At 32.5% G+C, this 21,900-nt stretch overlaps 3 protein-coding genes across 3 annotated transcripts in view; 2 read left to right on the forward strand and 1 right to left on the reverse strand.

Moving 5' to 3' along the window:
• Positions 1–1,119: 1,119 nt before the first annotated feature.
• Positions 1,120–2,957, reverse strand: LOC140972316 (ethylene-responsive transcription factor ABR1-like). The gene is made up of 2 exons (XM_073434761.1): positions 2,439–2,957; positions 1,120–1,927 (listed from the first exon to the last, which is right to left on the reverse strand). Exons 1-2 carry the CDS (start codon positions 2,809–2,811, stop codon positions 1,191–1,193), a joined length of 1,110 nt encoding a protein of 369 aa, XP_073290862.1. The 5' UTR covers positions 2,812–2,957; the 3' UTR covers positions 1,120–1,190.
• A 15,859-nt stretch (positions 2,958–18,816) lies between these two features.
• Positions 18,817–21,900, forward strand: part of LOC140974107 (protein LIKE COV 2-like) — a 6,923-nt gene continuing 3,839 nt past the window's right edge. Inside the window, exon 1 of the mRNA XM_073437352.1 lies at positions 18,817–19,145. Coding sequence (XP_073293453.1) covers positions 19,029–19,145 — 117 coding nt within the window. The 5' untranslated portion in view covers positions 18,817–19,028. The remainder of the gene's footprint in view (positions 19,146–21,900) is intronic.
• LOC140974108 (protein FMP32, mitochondrial-like) overlaps positions 20,736–21,900 on the forward strand; it is a 51,138-nt gene continuing 49,973 nt past the window's right edge. The window contains exon 1 of the mRNA XM_073437355.1: positions 20,736–20,740. The gene's annotated coding sequence lies outside the window, so the exon portion shown is untranslated. The remainder of the gene's footprint in view (positions 20,741–21,900) is intronic.

Raw genomic sequence — 21,900 nt, forward strand, 5'->3', positions numbered from 1 at the left:
AGAAATTATCTTTTCCCTTTTTACATGAAATAATAATAAATTTCGATAACCAAAATGAGTGTCAATCTTATAGCCTTTGGGTATTTATTATTATGGAACATCGTGGATAATGTAAGAAATATTACACATATTAAAAGTAGAGTATATGAATTGGCGACGGCCAAGAAGCCTACCATTTTTTTACGAACAATACATGCAGCCTCAAATTTTTGATGAGACGGCATCCACCTCTTCTTTTGACATTCAGACTCCCGACTTTTCTCGTTGATGGATGATAAACGCGTATAAATAGATGTGATTGAGGTCCCTAAGCACACATCTCATAAGAAATATACACCATCTACATAGAGCGTGAAATGCTTAGAAGGCTTCAATCGGAGGAAAATCAGAAGAATTACAAATTATTCAATTACCGGAGGTAATGCTCGATCTATTTCCGCATATTGATTATCATGTTTATATATGTGTAGAAACATGATTTTGAGAAAAATCTCTAACAGATAAATGATAACTTCTTATGCCAATTTGATAGTTATTAATATAATCACAAATTATAGATAGTTTATAAATTCTTAATATCGATAAAGTCCTTTTAAAAAGTCTAAATCTTTTTTTTTATGCAAGAAGATAATCACTCCTCGCCACACTTCCATGTAACCAAACTTCAAGTCTAGATATCTAGCGACGGTGAATTTCATCAACCAAAAACAAATAAGATGTTTGTATGGCAGTGTAAAAAGAAATAATAGAAAAAACTTCATGTAAATTTCTATTTTTTCATGACGTCTGATATTAAGTATAAAAATCTTATATTATACAAATAATATTCGATGTCACATTAATAGTATTATGCTTGAAATCATATTACTAATTAAACGACGGTATGCTAGCTTAGATCCCTAATTCATGAAACATATATAAAAAAGAATTTTATAAAATTGTATAAACGTCGATTATAACTTCTATAACAAACTTATACAAAGGGTTTTGGACTTGTATTATGAATCAAACCCGTAATATATATATAATACCCATATATTTTCGTTATAACTTTCTCGCTTTAAAAATCGATCAAATGCCACACAGCTGAAAAATATTGAAGCCCGAAACAATTTTGTATTTTTAAAAAATAATTGCAGTAAAAAAAGAGCTAGATGACATTCAATCATCCAGATGAACTCCGACTAAAACTAAGCTCCACCTCCACCGCTCTGGCCACCGTCCTCCTTGATATCTCCATCACCTGGCGGGGGCTCATCCGCTGCATAAAACATTGGATAATTCGGAAACCCGGTCTGAAAATCGGGAGACAGTAAATCAGAAGGATGCAGCATCCATTCATTCAGCAAGTTGCAGCTTCCATCTGATGCATGCCTCCTATTAATATCATCAAGAGTCATAATCCCAGAGGTGGAAGAAGACTGTGAAGTGCTCGATGAAGAACTATCATGAATATTCACCAGATTCTGCGTTTGAAACGGAGGTTGTCCGTGGGGAATCGGCTGATCAAACGAACCCGAAACGCCAAAAATTTTGGTTTGGCTACTATGATCAAGAGGAGGTTCTTGAATAATCCGGCTGACATTTTCCGGGAAGTTGAGTTTCGCCTTGTTGCCTCGGAACCGGAGGGCTGCCTCGTCGTAGGCAGTAGCAGCCTCCTCTGCAGTGTCGAATGTGCCGAGCCAGACCCTTGCGGCTTTGTATGGATCCCTTATTTCGGCAGCCCATTTGCCCCAAGGCCTCTGCCTCACCCCTCTGTATCTTCTGCTGCTGTTGCTTAGTATTCTTGACGATGGTTCGTTGGCGCTGGTTTTGTGGGGATGGCTGTATTTATATGTGGGAGTGTATGCATATACTGCTCCCGTTGCCTCTGTTGATGTTATGATTGTGCTCATTGGTCGGTTAGCTGGTTCACTCAGATTCGCTTCTGCAATTTGTGATAATTTGTAAGTAATAAAACCTATAAAGCGAAAGCATAGTCTAAAATTCATAAACTCGTGTTAAATAAGCGAAAGCACGAGTGAGTTCTTAATTATTGTAATCTCGTAGATCTGTGTGGTTAATTTGCATTTCAGATCAACCCCGTTTTTTGATAATCCTTCATTTTTTCAGTCTAACATACTATTTGTTGATTGAATATTGGTACGAAATAATTCTTAATCGTGTGATCTAGGAACCATAACATATTGTTACAGATAAAAATATACAACTTTCTTTCCAGATATTCGGAACTGCAGCCTAATTTACATTGTTGGTTTCCAGAGACTTGATAGCAAGTTCTTAATTTCCACCATGCAAAGTATACAAGCAATGTTTGCCAACTTTAGAGATCATGGAAACTTGCAAAATGTATCAACTTTGATTTGTATTTTTTCATGAGTGTTTTGATTTGTCTCATGAAATATATTAATGAAATATATCTACGCAAAGTAATTTACCTGAGGCTGCAACCATATTTGAGCTTGTAGCTAAAAAATCTCTGTATTCTCCGTAAACCGCACCAATAGATTCCGAAAACTCATCTGCATCAATACTGCCAAGCTCCTCACGTCCCCTTTTGGATGCAGATGAAGAACCAGTGCCGCCGCTGCCTCCTCCACGGCCGCCAGCCGCAAACGCCCCATCGTTGTCACCGGCCACCACACGAGCCAAAGCCGAGACCATAGCCGACATTTCTTGCTCTCTATTCAGCCCAGAAATTATAGGCATAAAATCCAACCTGTTTCCACTTTCAAACAATTCATCTCTGTCGTCATTTCCACCGCTCTGCCTGAAGTTTTCCTTTGGATTCGCCACTTTGAATACACACATGTATTATATATTATCTTTTATGAAATATATCAATAAGAAACTGTATATATATTCGTTGAATGTATCAAAAGAACTAATTGAGCAGAAGAAGAAGGTTGTTAGATTGCTCGTTCACTAAATCTGGAAAGTTGGCAAGAACCGGGGATCTTCGAGGGACTTTATAATATACCCACGCTGAAGTTATTCAAATCTTTGACATTATTATTTTATTTTAAAAACAGATGTGTCGTTGACTTGTAAATACGTGAATAAAACAAAGTTAAACAAATCGAAGTAATAGAATCTTCTTATAATATTTTATAATTTAATTTTTGACATTAAAAGTTATATATACATATTGTATTTGCGCAAAAATTAATGCATGTGATTTTTTTTTTTTTGGTGATAAATATAATTTCATTTCATATTTTGTTCAGTTGTTTTTATATATATATATATATATGAATTTAAATAAATAAATTTTTACATTCCAATTAATTATAAAATTAAAAATTGGTGTGTGAGTAAAATATTAGAAGAAGAATCTTTGAAGTGGTCAATTGGGGGAGTGTGAATTCACCAGTACACAGTTAAGGGGTGGCCATTTGTCATCTTTTGTCGGCGATGGACGTCGATCGGGCCGACAAAATATATTCTACGTGGATAAGAAATAAATTGAACACGTGAAATAAAAATATTACTTTTTCTTCCTAATTAACTTTGTGTTTTTTTTCACAAATATGTTTTTTTTAAAATAAATAAATATTGTTGTTGGAGTATTCGTGTATGACCGGATGCCTTCCATTTCACCAAAAGTTATATTTTATGATAACGATACAACTCAAATATTTTAAATCGCACAGCAGCTCAAGCATCACGGTTCGATCATTCTTCCAGCGGTAACAATTATTGCACCCAACAATCTACCTCTCAATAATTGCACTCATCTTCGCAGTCAATTATAATCGAACTCGTGACTTTAGCTCCGATACCAATTATTAGGACCGAGTCTTACCGTTTTATAATAGTGCAACTCAAATCTTTTAAACTGCACAACAACTCAAGCACCTCGATTCGATCTATCTTTCAGCAAAGACAATTATTGTATTCAAATATCTCTCTCAATAACTCACTTCTTGCAGTTAATGAAAATCGAACATGTGACATTGAGAAATAAACTAATAAAACAATGGGAATGTATTTATTTATACATAGTGGAAATAAATGAGGAGACCAAAAAGAAGAGTTTCTCAAATTATAATTTCATTCACATGTTTTAAATTTTTTCGACATATTGACTGATGAGTTGACATCATGAGAGCTCGCAAACTATAAAAAAAAGATATGTTTGATGAAAAAACAATTGAGAGACATCATAAAATGAAAAAATAAGTTGTTAAATTTAAAAAGCCAAACTATCCCAATAAATTTTACTATATTCCCCCTAAAATGAAAATTATTATTTAAACTCGAAAAATGTTAATAAAATCCACTTTATTATGCCTTTTTATTTTATTATTCGACAAAATTACACTTATTTATGACTTTCTTATATTATATAAAATCTTGATTGACCTTCCACACTTTTTATTTTTCATTAACTATTAAAATGATTATGTTTAAATCATTAATATTTTTTCTTATAAACATAATAAATAAGATAAAATTTTCATTAATACTAGAATGATTATGTCCAAATAATTAATATTCTTTCTGTATCCATAATCAAATGATATAAAATCGGCATTTCAAGTGCAAAAAATGTAATCTACTTTATATTTTATCTCGAATTTTACAAAAATATATATAAAATTTTGGTAAAATCAAATTTAATATTAATTAAAATTTTCTGTATAATTTGATTTAGTTATCTCATTATCTCGATTATTAATTTACAAATATGATTACAATTCGTTAAAATTGTGGGGTTGAACAAGAAACAAAATGCAATTCCTGTGAGAAATATTTTTTTATTAATATTTTGATCAGATTGTTTTCTGGAAAAAATAATTATTCAATTGCCTTTTTTTATGGAAAACATTTCATTAATTTTCTTAATTGGAAAGAAATTAAGTTATTTAATATATACTTGAAACCAGTATTACGAATTCATGACATATTTAATAAGCAACGAGTTTAAAAATTAAATATTATAGTTCTACCTAATATAGTATGATTATACTTTTGAGTATATTATGATATTATTAATTTGATAATTAAAATATCTAGTGATATAAATTGAGGTAAAATGTTTAAAATTTTGTTCTACGTCAATATTTTTACAGTTCATTTAAATTTCGATATTTTTGCAAATGTATAAAAAATTTAAAATTCCACATGCTAAGATAATACAATGATATTTGAAAATCGTTTATAATATAAAATTTCTTCTCACACATATTCTTTAACACAAAATTTTTTGAGAGACGGTCTCAAAAATCAATTTTATGAGATAAATATTCTATTCAAGTCACCACGAAAAATATTATTTGTTATTCTAAATATGTGTAGAGTTGACCAGTCTCACGAATAAAGATATACGAGACTTTCTCACAAAAGACATATTCTTTACTTTATGCATAAGAGTTATCTCTAAGTGGAATTGACTCTGATACAATTCTATCACGCATGAGACCCATATCTATACAAATATGACTACACAATAAGCTCTTGTATAAACTACTTCATGTTTATTTTTACTTAAAAAAAACACGATAAACCCAAGTTGTTATAGCGACTCTTTTTAATCCCTTATACTTCATGTTAGTTAAACATAACCTCTTTAATTAATATCTGTCTTTTTCGAAAATGTGATTGCAATTAAGGTTTTATTTCACATTATATAGTTTAAATTGCTTTATTAATCCCCAATAGAATCTCTAGAATATCCATGTTCACTTTGCACAAATTCCCTTTTTCTTAGTTTAATTTACACAAATTCCCGATCATTTTTTATTTTTATTTATATTTAAAATGTTCAAATTGCCTTACGAAAGGTGAATATTTTGAACTACATGAAAATTCTATATTACATATGCTTTTTTTTAATGCCTATTTATTATTTTTAAATAATTTTACATATATATCATATTAAACTTGCGAATGTTTTTCATAAATTTATAACATATGCGATAGAGAGATTTAAAAGGTAGCTTAGTAATAAATATGGCATTTTTGTAATCTGAGAAATTAAACCTTCAATTTTATCAAGTCAAAGAGGTGGCTTTGGAATCGTTCGGGATGGTTTGAAATGTAAACAAATTAGGCAAAAACTTGTGTAAGACGGTCTCACGGGTCGTATTTGTGAGACGAGTCTCTTATTTGGGTCATCCATGAAAAAGTATTACTTTTTATGCTAAGAGTATAACTTTTTATTGTGAACATGGGTAGGGTTGACCCGTCTCACAGATTAAAATCCGTGAGACGGTCTCACATTAGACCCACTCAACAAATTATAAATAAATATGTGTAAAGGCATATGAGAAAATTTAAAAATATTATAAAGTAAATAAAGAAGTAGTAAATAACAAAGATTCTATTTGTAAGAAGCTCTAAAATTACTCGGAACGTTTTGAATTATTTCATGTAATATTTTTGAAAAAAATACTTAAAATTTGTGTGTTAGAAATTTAAAAAGCAATATTGAGTTTTAACTTTATGATCGGAAAATTGTAATTTTGATTCTATATATTTATTTATTTGTTTTACGACCATCTATTTGGAGCGATTTCGTCTATTTTCTCATCGTAACTATGATATGACGTCGATCTCACGTTTATGTATTGTCGTTTTAAAAAGAACTAATGCTTGCCAAACATCGAGGGTATGATGATTTGTATGGTCATTTAGTTTTGTCTTATTAAGATTAAGATGAAATGCATTTATTTTGCTTAATAAATAATTATGAAACCCAATAATAAAAATATAAATGGGTTGAATTCAATTTAAAACCAAATAAGTTTTACAGAAAGAACAGATTAACCAAAAATATTATTTTTTACAAAATGGAACAAATAAATTAAATCGAAACATATGTTAAAAAAAACTTACAAAAATAATAACTAAATTGCCCAAATAACATAGTCAAAAACTTGTGTGAGACGTTCTCACGGGTCGTATTTTGTGAGACGTATATCTTATTTGGGTCTTCCGTGAAAAAGTATTATTTTTTATGCTAATAGTATTAATTTTTATTGTGAATATCGGTAGGGTTGACCCGTCTCACATATAAAGATTCGTGAGACCGTCTCACAAAAGACATACTCAATAACATAAGTATCAATTGTTTGAACAGAATAATTAATTTTAACTTTTTAAATACTCAGATACCCTTATTGCAACATTAATTGTTATTCCTAACAAAAATTTATAAAACAATTACGTACTAAATTAACCAAATTATCTAAATTTTGAATTACCAAACCCAAATTTTGACACTCTTGTTACAACAATGATTCCAACTAACGACAAATCGAAAAAAAATGAAAATAACCAAAATGACTGTAATAATAAAGCGATTTTAACGAAATATTAACAATCTTATTAAAAAAAATAGCCACCCAAAAAATTCTTAATCATTAAATTTTATTTATTAAATATTAATTTAATCAATTTAAAAACACTTAGTAGATTGTTGAATAACACTAATAGACAATAACAGAGCCATAATTAGATTTAAAATATAGAATTTTTTAAATCGGCTAATATCAAATTAATTTAAAATTAATATATAATTTTTTTTTAAATAAGGGAGGAGGGCCCGCAGTAGGAAGTAGGAGAATGTATGGTTCGTTGTTGGTTGGTCAACGTTGACTTGAGTCAACGCCACCACCCTGCGACGCGGTTTAGAGGATAAGAAGATCCAATCTAAAAACGGAAATAATAAATAGGTCAGGCCATGTTTTGCACATAAACTGGTCGAACCAGATTAGTTCAGAATTAAAAATTCTAAATTATTATTAAATGATTTTTTTTTAAAAAAAAAATCATTTTTTAAAAAGTTATAATATGCTTCGAATTTCATTTAATACTAGCGAGTCACGTACACGATCATTTACTTGTAAATATATTTCAATCTGATTTATTATTTTGAAATCGTTCGTTTATATTATATATTAATAGATAAAGTATGTCAAGTAATGTATAAATAATTTAATTCGAGGGAAACGAAAATAAGATAAATATAGAAATATATATAATTACGTTAAGTATTATATAATTTGTATTGTTTATAAGTTCATTGATTATAAAATTAAAGAGAAAAATGGTTGAAGAGAGAAAGTTATGGAGAGTGAAAATTGGTAGAAGACAAAATGATATTTTATGAAATTCTAAAAAAGACTTCAACAACATACTGTTAGAGTATTTAAATTTAATTAATAGTAAGAACAAGCGCATGTCCTCGTATACGTGTTGCGTGCTTGCACGGTTGATCTTAATAAATATCTATCTATTCTATAGATAAATATATGATTCATGATTATTTTGTGATAGTTTAATTATTATATAGATAATAGTGATGCACATATAATAAATATGTAATTGTAGGAGATAATGTGTGAATATTTAAATTGGATATTAAATGAAAAATATATTATTTTTCTAAGGTTGATAGGTGTATTTTTGTGAAATCAATTGGTGTGACAAAGCTAAGTTTACTATTACCCATGAATAAAGGATGTAAACGAACGGAATTAAGTCGAATATTAGTAAAAATTTAATACTCAAATTTGGCTCGAATAAAATATGTTCCACTTCGAGCTCGATTAAAAGTTCAATTTTGTTTAAAATTTTTTGGCTCGAGTTCGGTTCGAAAGGAAGTTTGAGTTCATGTTCGGCTTGAAACTTTGAACCTATTCGCAAGCTATTCGAACTATTGTTTGAAAATTAAAGTTCAAGAATGAAGATTCGGAAGCTCGAAACGTCTGAAATACTCGAAATGTATCTATATTTGGCATATAATTATATTATATTAGTAAAATATTAATGCTCGCCAGCATATCACATTTTTTTATTCAAGTTCAGCTCGAGTTCGATAAATTCGAATACAAATAAAATATTTATCAAGCTCATTCAAAAAGTTCGCGAAATGGCTGGATTCGTTTTCAACACTATCCTTGACCATCCCATGTGATTTTCAAGTACTCACATAATTTAATTATTTGAAGTAAAAAATATATTTAAAAAAAAAACTATAAAAGTGAACAAAAATATTCGAGTTTTGATATAAAATAGGGAGAAATTGGAGAAAAATAGGAAAAAAAAGTGAGATGTATGAAAATTACTAATAAACACACAACATCAAAGTTACATAACAAATTATACATAGATAAAATTGAAAATAAAATGAAAATAAAGTATATTAGTATTAGGTTATTTTGGTTATTCCCAACTATAAAATAAAATTAAAGTATATTAGGCATTGAGTACAAAACTATCCATCAATGAAACCAAGTATGTTTGTACATCATAGTATAAATATATATTGTATAGATTTCACATTATTTATTTATTTATTCAAAAAATTAATTTTTATACGAGAAAATAATATTCATTACAAATCTAACCTAAACCAGGAAAACCCACCGCGATAGGTGCAAATAGTCAGGCGCAAGTTTCGCACACCGGATGGCCTGATTTTTATTTACAAAAAATTCAATTTCAATTTTTTTTTAAATTCTCGTTTATACAATAAAATTAAATAGTCTGCATGACCAAATCGAGAGTATAGAGAATGTATATCAATAACAAAGTATCTGATGCACCCCTCAAAGCATGGATCCGACCCGAGCCCTATTAGAAAACCGCAAGTCCGACCATATACAACATTTATCTCTTTTCGGTGTTGGGAGAAAAATTATTTACGAATTTAATTTTTAGTAAAATGACAAAAATATTTATCGACACCGAACATACATATTTACTACATCAATTATTACATCGTAAATTCGAACGTGGATCGGTTGTATCATATGAAGTAAATCTCTTGTGATATGGTTTCACGAATTTTTATCTGTGAGACGGGTCAACCCTACCGATATTCATAATAAAAAGTATTACTTCATCTTATAAGAGTTTTTGCGTCGAATTTTTATCTGTGAGACGGGTCAACCCTCTTGTGAATGACTCAAATAAGAGATTCGACCTACGAAATTGATCCGTGAGACCGTCTTATAAGAGTTTTTGCGTCGAATATGATATCTTCCCTTAGTTTATGGTATATAGAATGAAATTTACACATCAGTTTGATATTATCAAACAATTATATATATATAATTGCATTTCACTTGCAATCGTCAAAGTCCAAAGTTTGTAGGCAAACCCAAAAATTAATTAGCACCAAGAATAGGGAAAGACTGATTCAAACCCCAACTATCTTCATCTTTATTGTCTTGTTTTAATTGAGTGTATTGCCAACCCTTTCAAAAATTAAGGCAAAAAGCAAGAATTGGCTGATCTTCTGTAGATATTTACAAACAAAGTCAAATGAATAACTTATTGTATCATTCAAGATTGACATTGCTATAGCAGCCGCATGTTTTATAGCGTCTCCATTGAATTTTTTTTAAAAAAAATTCAATCCACTAGTGAAGATTTCTAATTTCAGTAAAATTATTAACACTTAGATAAAAACATAAAATTCATATAAAAGATATTAATGATTTTGGAAATGCAAGTTGAAAAGCAGTGTAATATTATTAGACGACGGTGTTTGACTGAACTTGTTTGAAACGACTTATAATTATGGAGTTTGTAAGTTGTAGATCTTTGTTTTCAAAACAAAGTCGTTTATATGTTGAGCGAAATAAGATAATAAAGCTTAATGTTTGGTATTATTAGACTTTATTTTCATCGTTATTAAAAAATGGGACGTGATGATATGAAAACTTCTCATCTTATAAATGAGTTTAAAATTTTATTTACTACACATTTTTTCACATCTTGTAAGCTAGCTTGTCCAAATACCGTCTTAGACTCGCTCGTATTTTAAAGAACAAAAAAATTTTAGTGAGACGGTCTCACAAGGCAATTTTGTGAGACATATCTTTTATTTGAGTTACTAATTAAAAAGTATTACTTTTTATACCAAAAATATTACTTAATATTGTAAATATGAGAATGATAGACCCGTCTCACGGATCTTTAAATATGGTTCGTAAGAATGTCTCGTATGAAACTTATTAAAAAATAGTTATCGCAAAAACTAAATAAAGAAGAACCTTTAATTCAATTTTCCACTAGTTGAGAATAGTATGACATTAACTACCAGCGCCTTAGCTCGTTAATCAATTCCCTAGTATAGGCAAAGGACCGAAAACAACCTAATGTCTTAAAATTGAATATATATAAATGATCTCTTGGGTACCTACGTGAGTACCACTGAGATGACGTTCATATACTGTATGTAAAATTTCATCATATCTACGTATATAGTTTTGATATGATGAACACTCATTATGTACATCTACGTAAGTACCGACTGAAACGACACATATCTTTTATATAAAATAAATTAAAACACCACTACAATGTTTGACTTCACTTTCTAATATAAAAATTATATTTCACGAAATAAAATTTGAAATATCATTTACTTGTCCTAATCAACGTTTGATTTTCACCCACTATGTTGAGTCGACCCTGTGTCCACGGTCGCGCGCCTCAGTCCATTCCATTTGGGGTCGATATCTAGTACCTAACGACATAGGCGTTGACATTACCGAAGATGCCAATGCTTTGTAAATCACTAGGTTTCGTCTAAAGAAAGAAACAATGGTTCAACCTCAAAGATACAGTGTAGAATAATTAATGTCAACCTTAAACCGAGGGGATTTTCTACACCAACTTGAGGGGATAGGTTTCTTCAGTTGATGTTTACTCCATGCACCACTTGCAAGCATACCAAACGCCAAGTCGACCATAAATCTTGGCAATTCATTCAGTCTTACAATAGGTACTTTTCATCAATTACGTTTCATGAAAGTTCTAGGATCTTGACAAATGAGTCTGAGTTGTGCCCAGACCCACTCGATCTGATAAATATTGGACCGAGCCTTACATAAATTTGAGATCGATTTAATATCTAGCCCGATTGAAATAAAAACGCTGAATGAATGGGCTTCAATAGGTTCGACCTATTTGGAGTCAGACCTAACTGATTATCATTTTCTTTCCACGAAAATTGTGATGGAAGAAGGATTTGATATTGCCTTTGCTTTCAAGAGCATGTATTTCTAGAAACCATTGTCTTTTTAAATAATTTGAGTTTTCAATTACACTAAAATTGTGTTTCAATCGATGAATTTTAAATGTATTTTTGTGTATATAATTAATAATTTTATGTACAAAAATTATATATATCCTACTTGGGCATCCCCGTTTTATCGGGCTGATTGAGCTTGGGCCTAAATGATTTTAGTGTAAATGGGCCGAGCTTGAGCTGAGAGAGGAATAATTTGGTAATATTTTTAAAATTTTGTATCGTAATGCTCTTAAATTATTCATGAAAATTATAATTCATTTAATTATATATAATATAAAATAAAATACGAAACTAAACTATAAAATGAGATATTCAGGCACTTCAAAATCTATGGGAAGTCTGTAACAATCTATCAAGTTAAAACTTGCAACTCTTCTTTGGATTTTCTGGACTCATTATGATATTAATTGATGGAGAACTGATTCATGTATATATCCTTCTGCGTTATTTGCCTACTACTACTGCTGCTAATAAATATCGCCTACAAAAAATATTAAACTAGTTTTGGCAGTTGGGCTTAATTCGTATTGGAAGAAAAGTAAAAACGTGCTTATTATAAATACGTTTTTCTCATTCATTTTCTTTCTTTCTTTGTACTTGGTATAAATAAGAAGTTAACTGGTGCTTTTATTAGTTAGTTGAGAATTCATTCAGCTCATCTTGCGAGCTTCTCTGTAAATCGAATGGAGGTTATCTTCAAGCTTTTATTCAATTTCATTTCTAAAATGGTATCAGAGCACTAGGTTTTGATCTAGATCTACATCCAGTTATGGTGAAAGCTAATGTGCCACAATCTCAAGCTTCAAGTTCGCAGATCGGGAGAGTTGCTCTCGAAGACTCGAGCAGCCCATACTTTCTGCAAAATGGCGATCATCCTGGTCTTGTGTTGGTATCTCACTCTCTTGCAGGAAACAATTACAATACCTGGAGTCGCGCGATGTCTATGGCACTTACTGCTAAGAACAAACTTAGTTTTGTTGATGGTACGTGTTTGCGTCCTCCCTCTGAAGATTTGTTGTATGGATCTTGGATCCGGTGCAATAGCATGGTGATTTCATGGCTACTCAACGCTGTAAGTCGAGAGATAGCAGATAGTCTCATGTATATCGCTACCGCACATGAAATCTGGATTGACCTTCGGGAAAGGTTTCACCAAAGCAATGCGCCTCGAATTTTTCAAATCAAAAAGCTATTAACTGATCTATAGCAAGGTTCGATGGATGTTAGTACTTATTATACTCATCTGAGAACTTTGTGGGATGAATTGAAGGATTTTCAGCCAGTATCGGTATGCAGCTGCGGTTCTATGAAGGATTGGGTGAAATATCAGAATCGGGATTGTGTTATGCAGTTCCTGATGGGGTTGAATGAGTCGTATGCTCAAATACGTGCCCAAGTCTTGATGATGGATCCAATTCCTGCAATATCGAAGATCTTCTCATTAGTGGTGCAAGAGGAACGCCAAAGATCTATACACTATGATATTTCTGGTTCATCATTGGATCGTAATCCAATCTTGTCTCCAAAACCGATTAATGCTGCCGTGAAAGGGCCTTCATATGGTAAGGGTGATAAAGGTGGGAAATCAGATAATTTGACATGTTCTCATTGTCATTATACAGGTCATACCATAGATAAATGCTATCAATTGCATGGGTACCCACCAAGCCACCCAAAATACAAACAGAAACAGCCTGCATTCAAAGTTAGAGCAAATGTTGTACCCAATGTCCTGAAGGTTGATCCTCAAACAAATCTACAGTCGGAAAAGGTTATCTGTATTAAGATCTTTGCTTAAAAACAATTCAATAAGTCCCAATGATGAGTTTGATTGTTCAATCTGTCATCTAGCTAAACAAAGAAGGTTGTTATTTTCTTCTAACAATCAAATCTGTAATACTCCTTTTGAGTTGATTCATATTGATGTTTGGGGCCCTTTTCATCCTTTAAGTGTGGAAGGATATAGGTATTTCCTTACCATAGTTGATGACTACACACGCTATACTTGGATTTATTTGATGAAAACAAAATCTGATGTTCTGGGGATTTTTCCCAATTTCTGTAGACTGGTTCAAACTCAATTCAGTTCCAAAGGCAAGTCTGTCCGATCAGATAATGCCCCGGAATTGAATTTTTCCAATTTTTTCAAGACTGAGGGAATTCTATCATATCACTCATGTGTTGAACGACCACAACAAAACTCCGTCGTGGAACGAAAACATCAACACATTTTAAATGTAGCCCGAGCTTTGTTGTTTCAGTCACACATCCCTTTGGCTTATTGGAGTGACTGTGTATTAACCGCAGTATATCTCATCAACCGGACTCCCTCTCCTCGGATTTCCAACGAAAGTCCTTTTGTATTGTTGTTCAAGAAATACCCATCCTATCTTCACCTTAAAACCTTAGGATGTCTTTGCTATAGTTCCACTCTTTTGAGTCAACGCTCTAAGTTTTCCCCTCGTGCTATAAAATCTGTATTTCTTGGATACCCCTCGGGTTACAAGGCTTACAAGCTTCTCAATATTGATACCAATGAGGTCTACATATCCAGGGATGTGGTTTTCCATGAACAAACTTTTCCGTTTGCAGAACAACCTTCTCCTCCCGACCCATCTATGCATTTCTTTTCGCTGAGTGTTCTTCCTGCACATATTGATATGTCATTACCTACTGATGAACCTCCATCAAACCACCTACATCAAACCCGAACTCGTTCCAACAGATTACACACCAAGCCTAGTCATCTCCGTGACTATCATTGCTTTAACTCTTCCTCATGTTTTTCTTCTACTGCCCATCCTCTTTCTTCAGTCCTTGGTACCCAGCGGCTTTCTGCTTCTTACAGAGTTTTTGTCAATAAAATTTCATCCATTCATGAGCCTCACACCTTTTCTCAGGCTGTTCAACATCCGGAATGGTGTCAAGCCATGGCTGATGAGTTACGTGCTTTAGAAAGCAATGACACCTGGACCATCGTTCCCTTGCCACCTGGAAAACATGCAGTAGGTTGCAAGTGGGTTTATAAAGCCAAATTCTTGGCGGATGGGACTCTAGAGCGATATAAGGCTCGATTAGTGGCCAAAGGGTATACTCAACAAGAAGGAGTGGATTACTTTGAAACATTTTCCCCGGTTGCAAAGCTGGTGACAGTCCGAACTTTGCTTGCTTTGGCTGCTATCCGAGGATGGTCTTTAATGCAGCTAGATGTGAACAACGCATTTTTACATGGGGACCTATTTGAAGAAGTCTACATGTCACTTCCTCCAGGTTATAAACCACAGGGGAAACCTTTGCCATCCAATGCTGTTTGCAAGTTACAAAAGTCTCTATATGGGCTTAAACAAGCTTCTCGACAATGGTTTGCTAAATTTTCCTCTACCCTTCTCCAGATTTGTTTTATTCAATCCCATGCAGACAGCTCCCTGTTTGTTCGAACACATGATGATGTATTTTTAGCTTTATTAGTTTATGTGGATGACATAGTAATTGCCACAAATAATAAAGCTGAAGCTGATAGTTTGAAAGCCTTCTTGAATATGAAATTTAAGCTGAAAGACTTGGGTGACTTGAAGTATTTCTTGGGTATTGAAGTGGCCAGGTCTTCGAAAGGAATTTATATCTGCCAGAGACACTATGCACTTCAATTACTCACTGAAGCTGGTTTTCTTGGGAGTAAATCACGAGCTACTCCTATGGATGCTAATTTGAAATTGAGTAAAGATGATGGTGAGCTGTTGACAGATACTTCATTGTACCGTAAACTTGTTGGAAAGCTGCTCTATCTTACCATCACACGTCCAGATTTAGCTTATTCAGTCAACAAGTTGAGCCAATTTGTTTCTGCACCAAGGTCTGCCCACTTACAAGCAGTGTATTCTGTCCTGCGATATGTCAAGGGAACAGCAGGTCAAGGCTTGTTTTATAGCTCCAAATCTGACATGAGATTAAGTGTATTCTCAGATTCTGACTGGGCCGCTTGTCCTGACTCGCGACGATCGGTTTCTGGTTTTTGTGTGATGCTTGGTAGCTCTTTAATCTCATGGAAGTCGAAGAAGCAACAAACCGTATCCAAGTCATCTGCTGAAGCCGAGTATAGGTCCATGGCAAATGCTACTTGTGAAGTAGTCTGGATGATTGCATTGTTCAAGGAGTTGTGCACTGTTATTGACACACCTGTGACATTGTTTTGTGACAATCAAGCAGCCATTCATATCTCGTCTAATCCTGTGTTTCATGAACGCACAAAACATATCGAGATCGATTGTCACGTCGTGCGTGAGAAAGTTCAGTTAGGCATCATCAAAGTACTGCATGTTGCTTCACAATTACAACTTGGAGATTTGTTTACGAAGGCACTCCTTCCTGGCAGATTTCAAGCATTGCTGTCCAAGATGGGTATTGAAAATATTCACTCCCCATCTTGAGGGGGAATATTGGAAGAAAAGTAAAAACGTGCTTATTAGAAATACGTTTTTTCTCATTCATTTTCTTTCCTTCTTTGTACTTGGTATAAATAAGAAGTCAACTGGTGCTTTTACTAGTTAGTTGAGAATTCATTCAGCTCATCTTGCGAGCTTCTCTGTAAATCGAATGGAGGTTATCTTCAAGCTTTTATTCAATTTCATTTCTAAAAATTCGCTCTCTTCGTGTGGTTGAAAACATTGTCCATCGAAGTATTCGAGAAGTTCAAATCATCTTCGGATCCCACAACCATGCTTTTGCCAGCGATTTCGACTGACGATGAATCATCACCAGGAGAATAATAAGATCTGAATCGGAGATCTTTCACTGGATCACTATTCTTCAACTTCATCGCATCTTCGCAGACAAAATGAACCATTTCAAACGCCATGTTTAAGCCATGATCCAAGCTCACCTCGTCGCAGTTAAATTCGAAAGAACTCGAGTCATGTTTGGTTCTCAACGCCGAATACAGATACGAATCCATGAATTTAATACTTTTATGACTTTTCATCTTTCTCCACAAAGAAATGAATCTATTCGATCAATTAAACCCGTTACGAAGAACCACTCCAGCTGCAGCAACAGTAATTGCAAGCTGGGACTTCTAGGCAACTCTGATGACTTAACCAAAGTCTACTGGTGATATGAAACTGACTATTTACAGTGCATTCAGAGCACTCTTAACACAATCAAGCTCAAAAACTTCTAAAATGACTGAAAAACTAGAACAGATTGATCTTAACAGGATTTGATAAAAACAAAGAGAGAGCGCTATATGATTGAGAATTTGGGCAGGCTTTTTCTCCGAGTTCTAGAAGACGATAAATCTAGAAGACGATAAATCTTCGCGTGTCATCTAAAATGTGATGTCAAAATTTCGATTGGGTTCGATGGACGATCCATTTTAGTTTTCTATTCAAATAAATCTTTGACTATTTTTAAGCATAATTTAAAATTTTAATTTTGCTATTATAAATAGATAAATATCAATATACATGCAGATATTAAACAATTTAATATTGGTAAAAACTTGTGTGAGACGGTCTCACATGAGACCCACTCTTTAATATTATAATTATAATATATGATAGTAATAAGTAACATAACAAATTTTCTTTCAAAAAATATAAATTTTAAAATGAACAAGTTATCTTAAAAAAAACAAAAATCACTTCATCCTTCATCAGGTTAAAAAAATGGAGATATATTTATTTATTTTTGTGTATTTTCAACTTCAATTTAAATAATTGAAAAGTTTAAACGGTAAATTGTCTTTAAATCTCATATTTTATGTTAGAGAGAAAATGATAATGTATTTTTTGATCTACAAGAAAATTTTTTATTATACATGTTTGGGGGTATTAATGTAAGAAATTTAGGTACACAAATATTAAATCAAAGTATTGATTTATATGTTTATGATATCAATTGACTCAAATTGAATACAAAATCACGATTTACAATTTCAGTTTTAGATAGATGAAATGTAAACATAAATGTCAAATATTTTATTCTCTGAACATCTGTTTTTGTATCAAATCTAAAATAATAGATACTGATAACTCATATATTTATGTTATATATATTCAATTATTTGTATTTAATTTTCACATCAGTGAAGACATGCGAGCACAAATAGTGTAAAATTTTTTTTACTGTAGATCAGATAATGCAAAATATTTTCTCATGAAATGACGTCAAACCCAAGTTTGGGTACGAGGAGTTGACAATTTACCCAAACTTAAACTTTATAAAGTAACATCTATCACATTTTTTTCATAATACTAGTGATGAGATTAAACTGAAAAATCAAATAATCTATGTATATATAATTATAAAATCAGTTTGGTTGAGATCTATCTAGTTCGATATGGTACAATGAATTGCAACGAGATAGACGGTAGAGGACTGTCTACACACCCAAAAGCGATTATTCACTTGTCCCTTTGTCCATAGACACATCGTGGCAAACAAACGAAACGACTCTCACTAGATAACAGCCTCTTTTTCTCTTTTTATAACTTTGTGGATGAACAGTGAATGCTCGCGAAATAAACAACAAACAAGAGCTTCTCAGCTCCGTGACCTTATAAAAGGTCAATTTGAATTGAATATTTTAGCAAAACTTTGTACAAAACCAATTTTTCGATATGATTAATTTTAAAATTAATTTAATCCAAACCATGTTATAGTTCAGTTTGATTTGATTTTGGTCGCTTCATGTTATTTGTGATAATATAAATATAAAAATAAACATAAAATAATTAAAATAAATAATGGTTGACCAATTTCAAATCAATTTTCAAATCTGAATATTTTCCGGAGTTTGGACTCTCTTCTCTCTCGGACTTCCTTGTCAAACCCTTTGTACAATGTTCATCTTTGGAAGTTTTCAATAAAGGATCTGTAAAATCTATATAATCTCTAATCATCCCATTTTCTTCTGAATTCCCAAAGATTTCTATCGGGAATTTGTTCGAATTGGAGAAAAGCTATTATCAGGAAAAAAATGGCGGATGAGAAGGATACCACATCAGTGCCATTGAGTCAAGGTGACCCCGAAAGGGCAGATCCCGAAGATCCAGTTAAATCTCCGCCCTCTTCTCCCGATTCTTCCACTCGTAAGGTCCGTTTTTTTTTCCCCTGAATTTTTGTATAGCTTTTTACGGTAAATTTTTTTTCCCTATTTGAATTGTAAAATAAGATTCGTTTTTTTAAATTTACAATATGAAATGGTGGCTTATTTACTAAATATAACATATGATATAATTAATGGGTCTGCTACTATGTATGAAGTAATAAGATTGAATTGAGCGCGTTTGGTAGTGATCAGTGCTGAGGATTTCATTTTTTTTTTGTTGGTTGGCTGAATTTGGTCCGGGGAAATTCAATGAAAAACATGATGAATTGGATGACCGTTTATTGAATTTTGTTGATTTGAATCTAAATTGTGGTTGGAATATGGATCTGTAATAACAATCCAAGTACTATCTCTCTCACTGGATTGCCATCTATTGATAATGTTGGATATCAAATGGTATCTGGTTGTTCCATCTGATAGAAGAAGTAAACTTGTTCCTACCCATCTTTCTTCTGAAGTATCAATTGAAATGCTAGTTTCCTTCAAAACAGTCATTTTCTTCATTATTTTTGGATAGCAGCCAATATTTTCATTATCTTGGCCATGGGTACTGATTGGCCTAGGTCGTTGTCATGCATTTTTGTTCTCTTTTGTTTTGAAAATTTGCAATGCATTGGTCGATATAAGATGATTTATAACAGTGTTCTAAAACTCGGGCTAGGTGACCGCCTAAGTGCCTCCTAGGCACTAGGTGCCGCCCGACCTCACCGAAAAGTTGCCAGGCTTGGCGCCGAGGCGGGCCTAGGGGTCCTGGGCATTTAGAGGTTTTTTGGGAAATTTTGTTGGGCTTTTAATTTTTGAAAGCCCAATTAAAATAAAACATACACAAGATATAATTCCAAGTTTTTGCTTTTAATTTTTTGGGATTAAAAGTCCAATTAAAACCATGATTTGTTGGTTTGCGTTCGCTCTAACACACCACTCTCATCTTCTTTGTCTACTTACTTCTGCATACATAATAAAATCGAACAAAGTCCTAAAGGTAATTTTTTTCTTTATTTTGATTTCTCTTGCATTGTCTATCATCCTGACCCGCTTTAAGCAGAAGAAGCAGGATGGATGAACCAGGTGTCAATTGGATTTTAACAAAGTTTTGGCTGAAATTTATTATAAGAAACACTACAAGTTTCATGACACTGTAGAATCCGTCTAGCAGCTCCTAATCCCCGCTCAGGTGGTCTAGGCTCTAGGCACTGGTTTGGCGCCCGACTAGCGCCTAGCAAATTTTAGAACCTTGGTTTATAATGCTAATTTTCTCAACATTGGCTTCAAGTAGAGAGAAGTTCAAGGAGAGAGAACTTCTGGTCTCTACCAATATATTGTAATTTTCCAAGGGCGTTTTTTCATGGCAAGATCAGTTGCGCTGGGGGGAGAGAAGACTTTTGCCATGTGGCCATTATTGTTATTTATTTTTATACATCATACATTAATGTACTTAACTGTTAAAAATTACATACATAATCAATCAAAAGAAACTACTGCCAACCACATCCTACTAAAAAATAATAGAACCTAAAGTTTACTAGATATTGTAAAGAAAGAAAAGATTATGATAATCTTAACACTTTCATCATCAATCGTTTATTGAAATGTGAAAAACACCTGTATAGTTCTTGCCAACAGCCAAAATTTGAATTTTATCATTCCTCTCTCAAACAATCCATGCACTACTATTTGATGGATAGATGGTATGTCAATTGTCGCCCGGAAATAAAGGGACCAAGTGAACATGTGTACCAAAATTTAATGTTATTTGAGTTGAAGAAAAGGATTTGTCAGCTTTCAGGAACCTTGTCTATTGTTCTACAAAGAATAAACATCTCCTAGGAAAGGATATTTCAGAGATCACCCTCCTTCCAAACGTAAAAAGATTATAACTGGAAAGATTATAACTGGATAAATGCAACACAACAATGCCTGAGCTTTTACTTTTATTTGAGCATTTGAAGAGTATGAAATTATGAATCAAAATAAGGAATATATGGCAAGGTATTGAAGTTCCAATTGTCATGTTTTATTGTGAGTGTGCTGACTTCTGATTGCCCTTCCCTATCCTTGTCTAGAAATACCAAACATATTGTATGCTCATGCAGGATCTAAAAGTTGGATATCTGTGTTAAGTTTTACTGTGACTCGCCAAGTCCAACTCTTCTGCTTCTGTAGCATTGGCAACACTTCAATAACGAAGAAACAAAGTAAATTGTGCTATCTGTGTAAGCTGAAACATTCAGTTTACTATCGGTCCGAGTCTGCTAACTATGAAATATTTTTTAAACAAATTGATTCTTCATATCTGACCAATTTCACTTCAACTTGGTAGTCATTTCTTGCTTTTATAATTTGTCATTGTCTGAGCATCTACAATGCAGCACAATGTTTAGTGTCATGCTTTGACCTTCAAGTGTTTCAGCTGTCGTAAATTTCTGTTCGCATACCATTATTGATTGGTCGAAATATTTGCTGTTTTAGTGAAATTATTGAATTAAAAAATATTTGCACCGACAACATTTTCTTTCATGCATGTTGTAAAACTGTTATTTATACTCATAAATATTCAAGTACAATAGTACATGTTTGGATGCAAATGTTTGTGATTGGACATAGATATCGCACCCCTCCAGGGTCCCTGATAGATTTTGGTCTTGTTTTTGTGTGCTTGACCGTTTAGAAGTTTGTGTTTCTGTGGAAGTTGCATTCTTTTTTTTTTTTTTTTTTTTTTTTTTTTTTTTTTTTTTTTTTT

The sequence above is a fragment of the Primulina huaijiensis genome, chromosome 3 (assembly GCF_012295235.1).
Source record: "Primulina huaijiensis isolate GDHJ02 chromosome 3, ASM1229523v2, whole genome shotgun sequence".
In the NCBI taxonomy this organism is placed as follows: domain Eukaryota; kingdom Viridiplantae; phylum Streptophyta; class Magnoliopsida; order Lamiales; family Gesneriaceae; genus Primulina; species Primulina huaijiensis.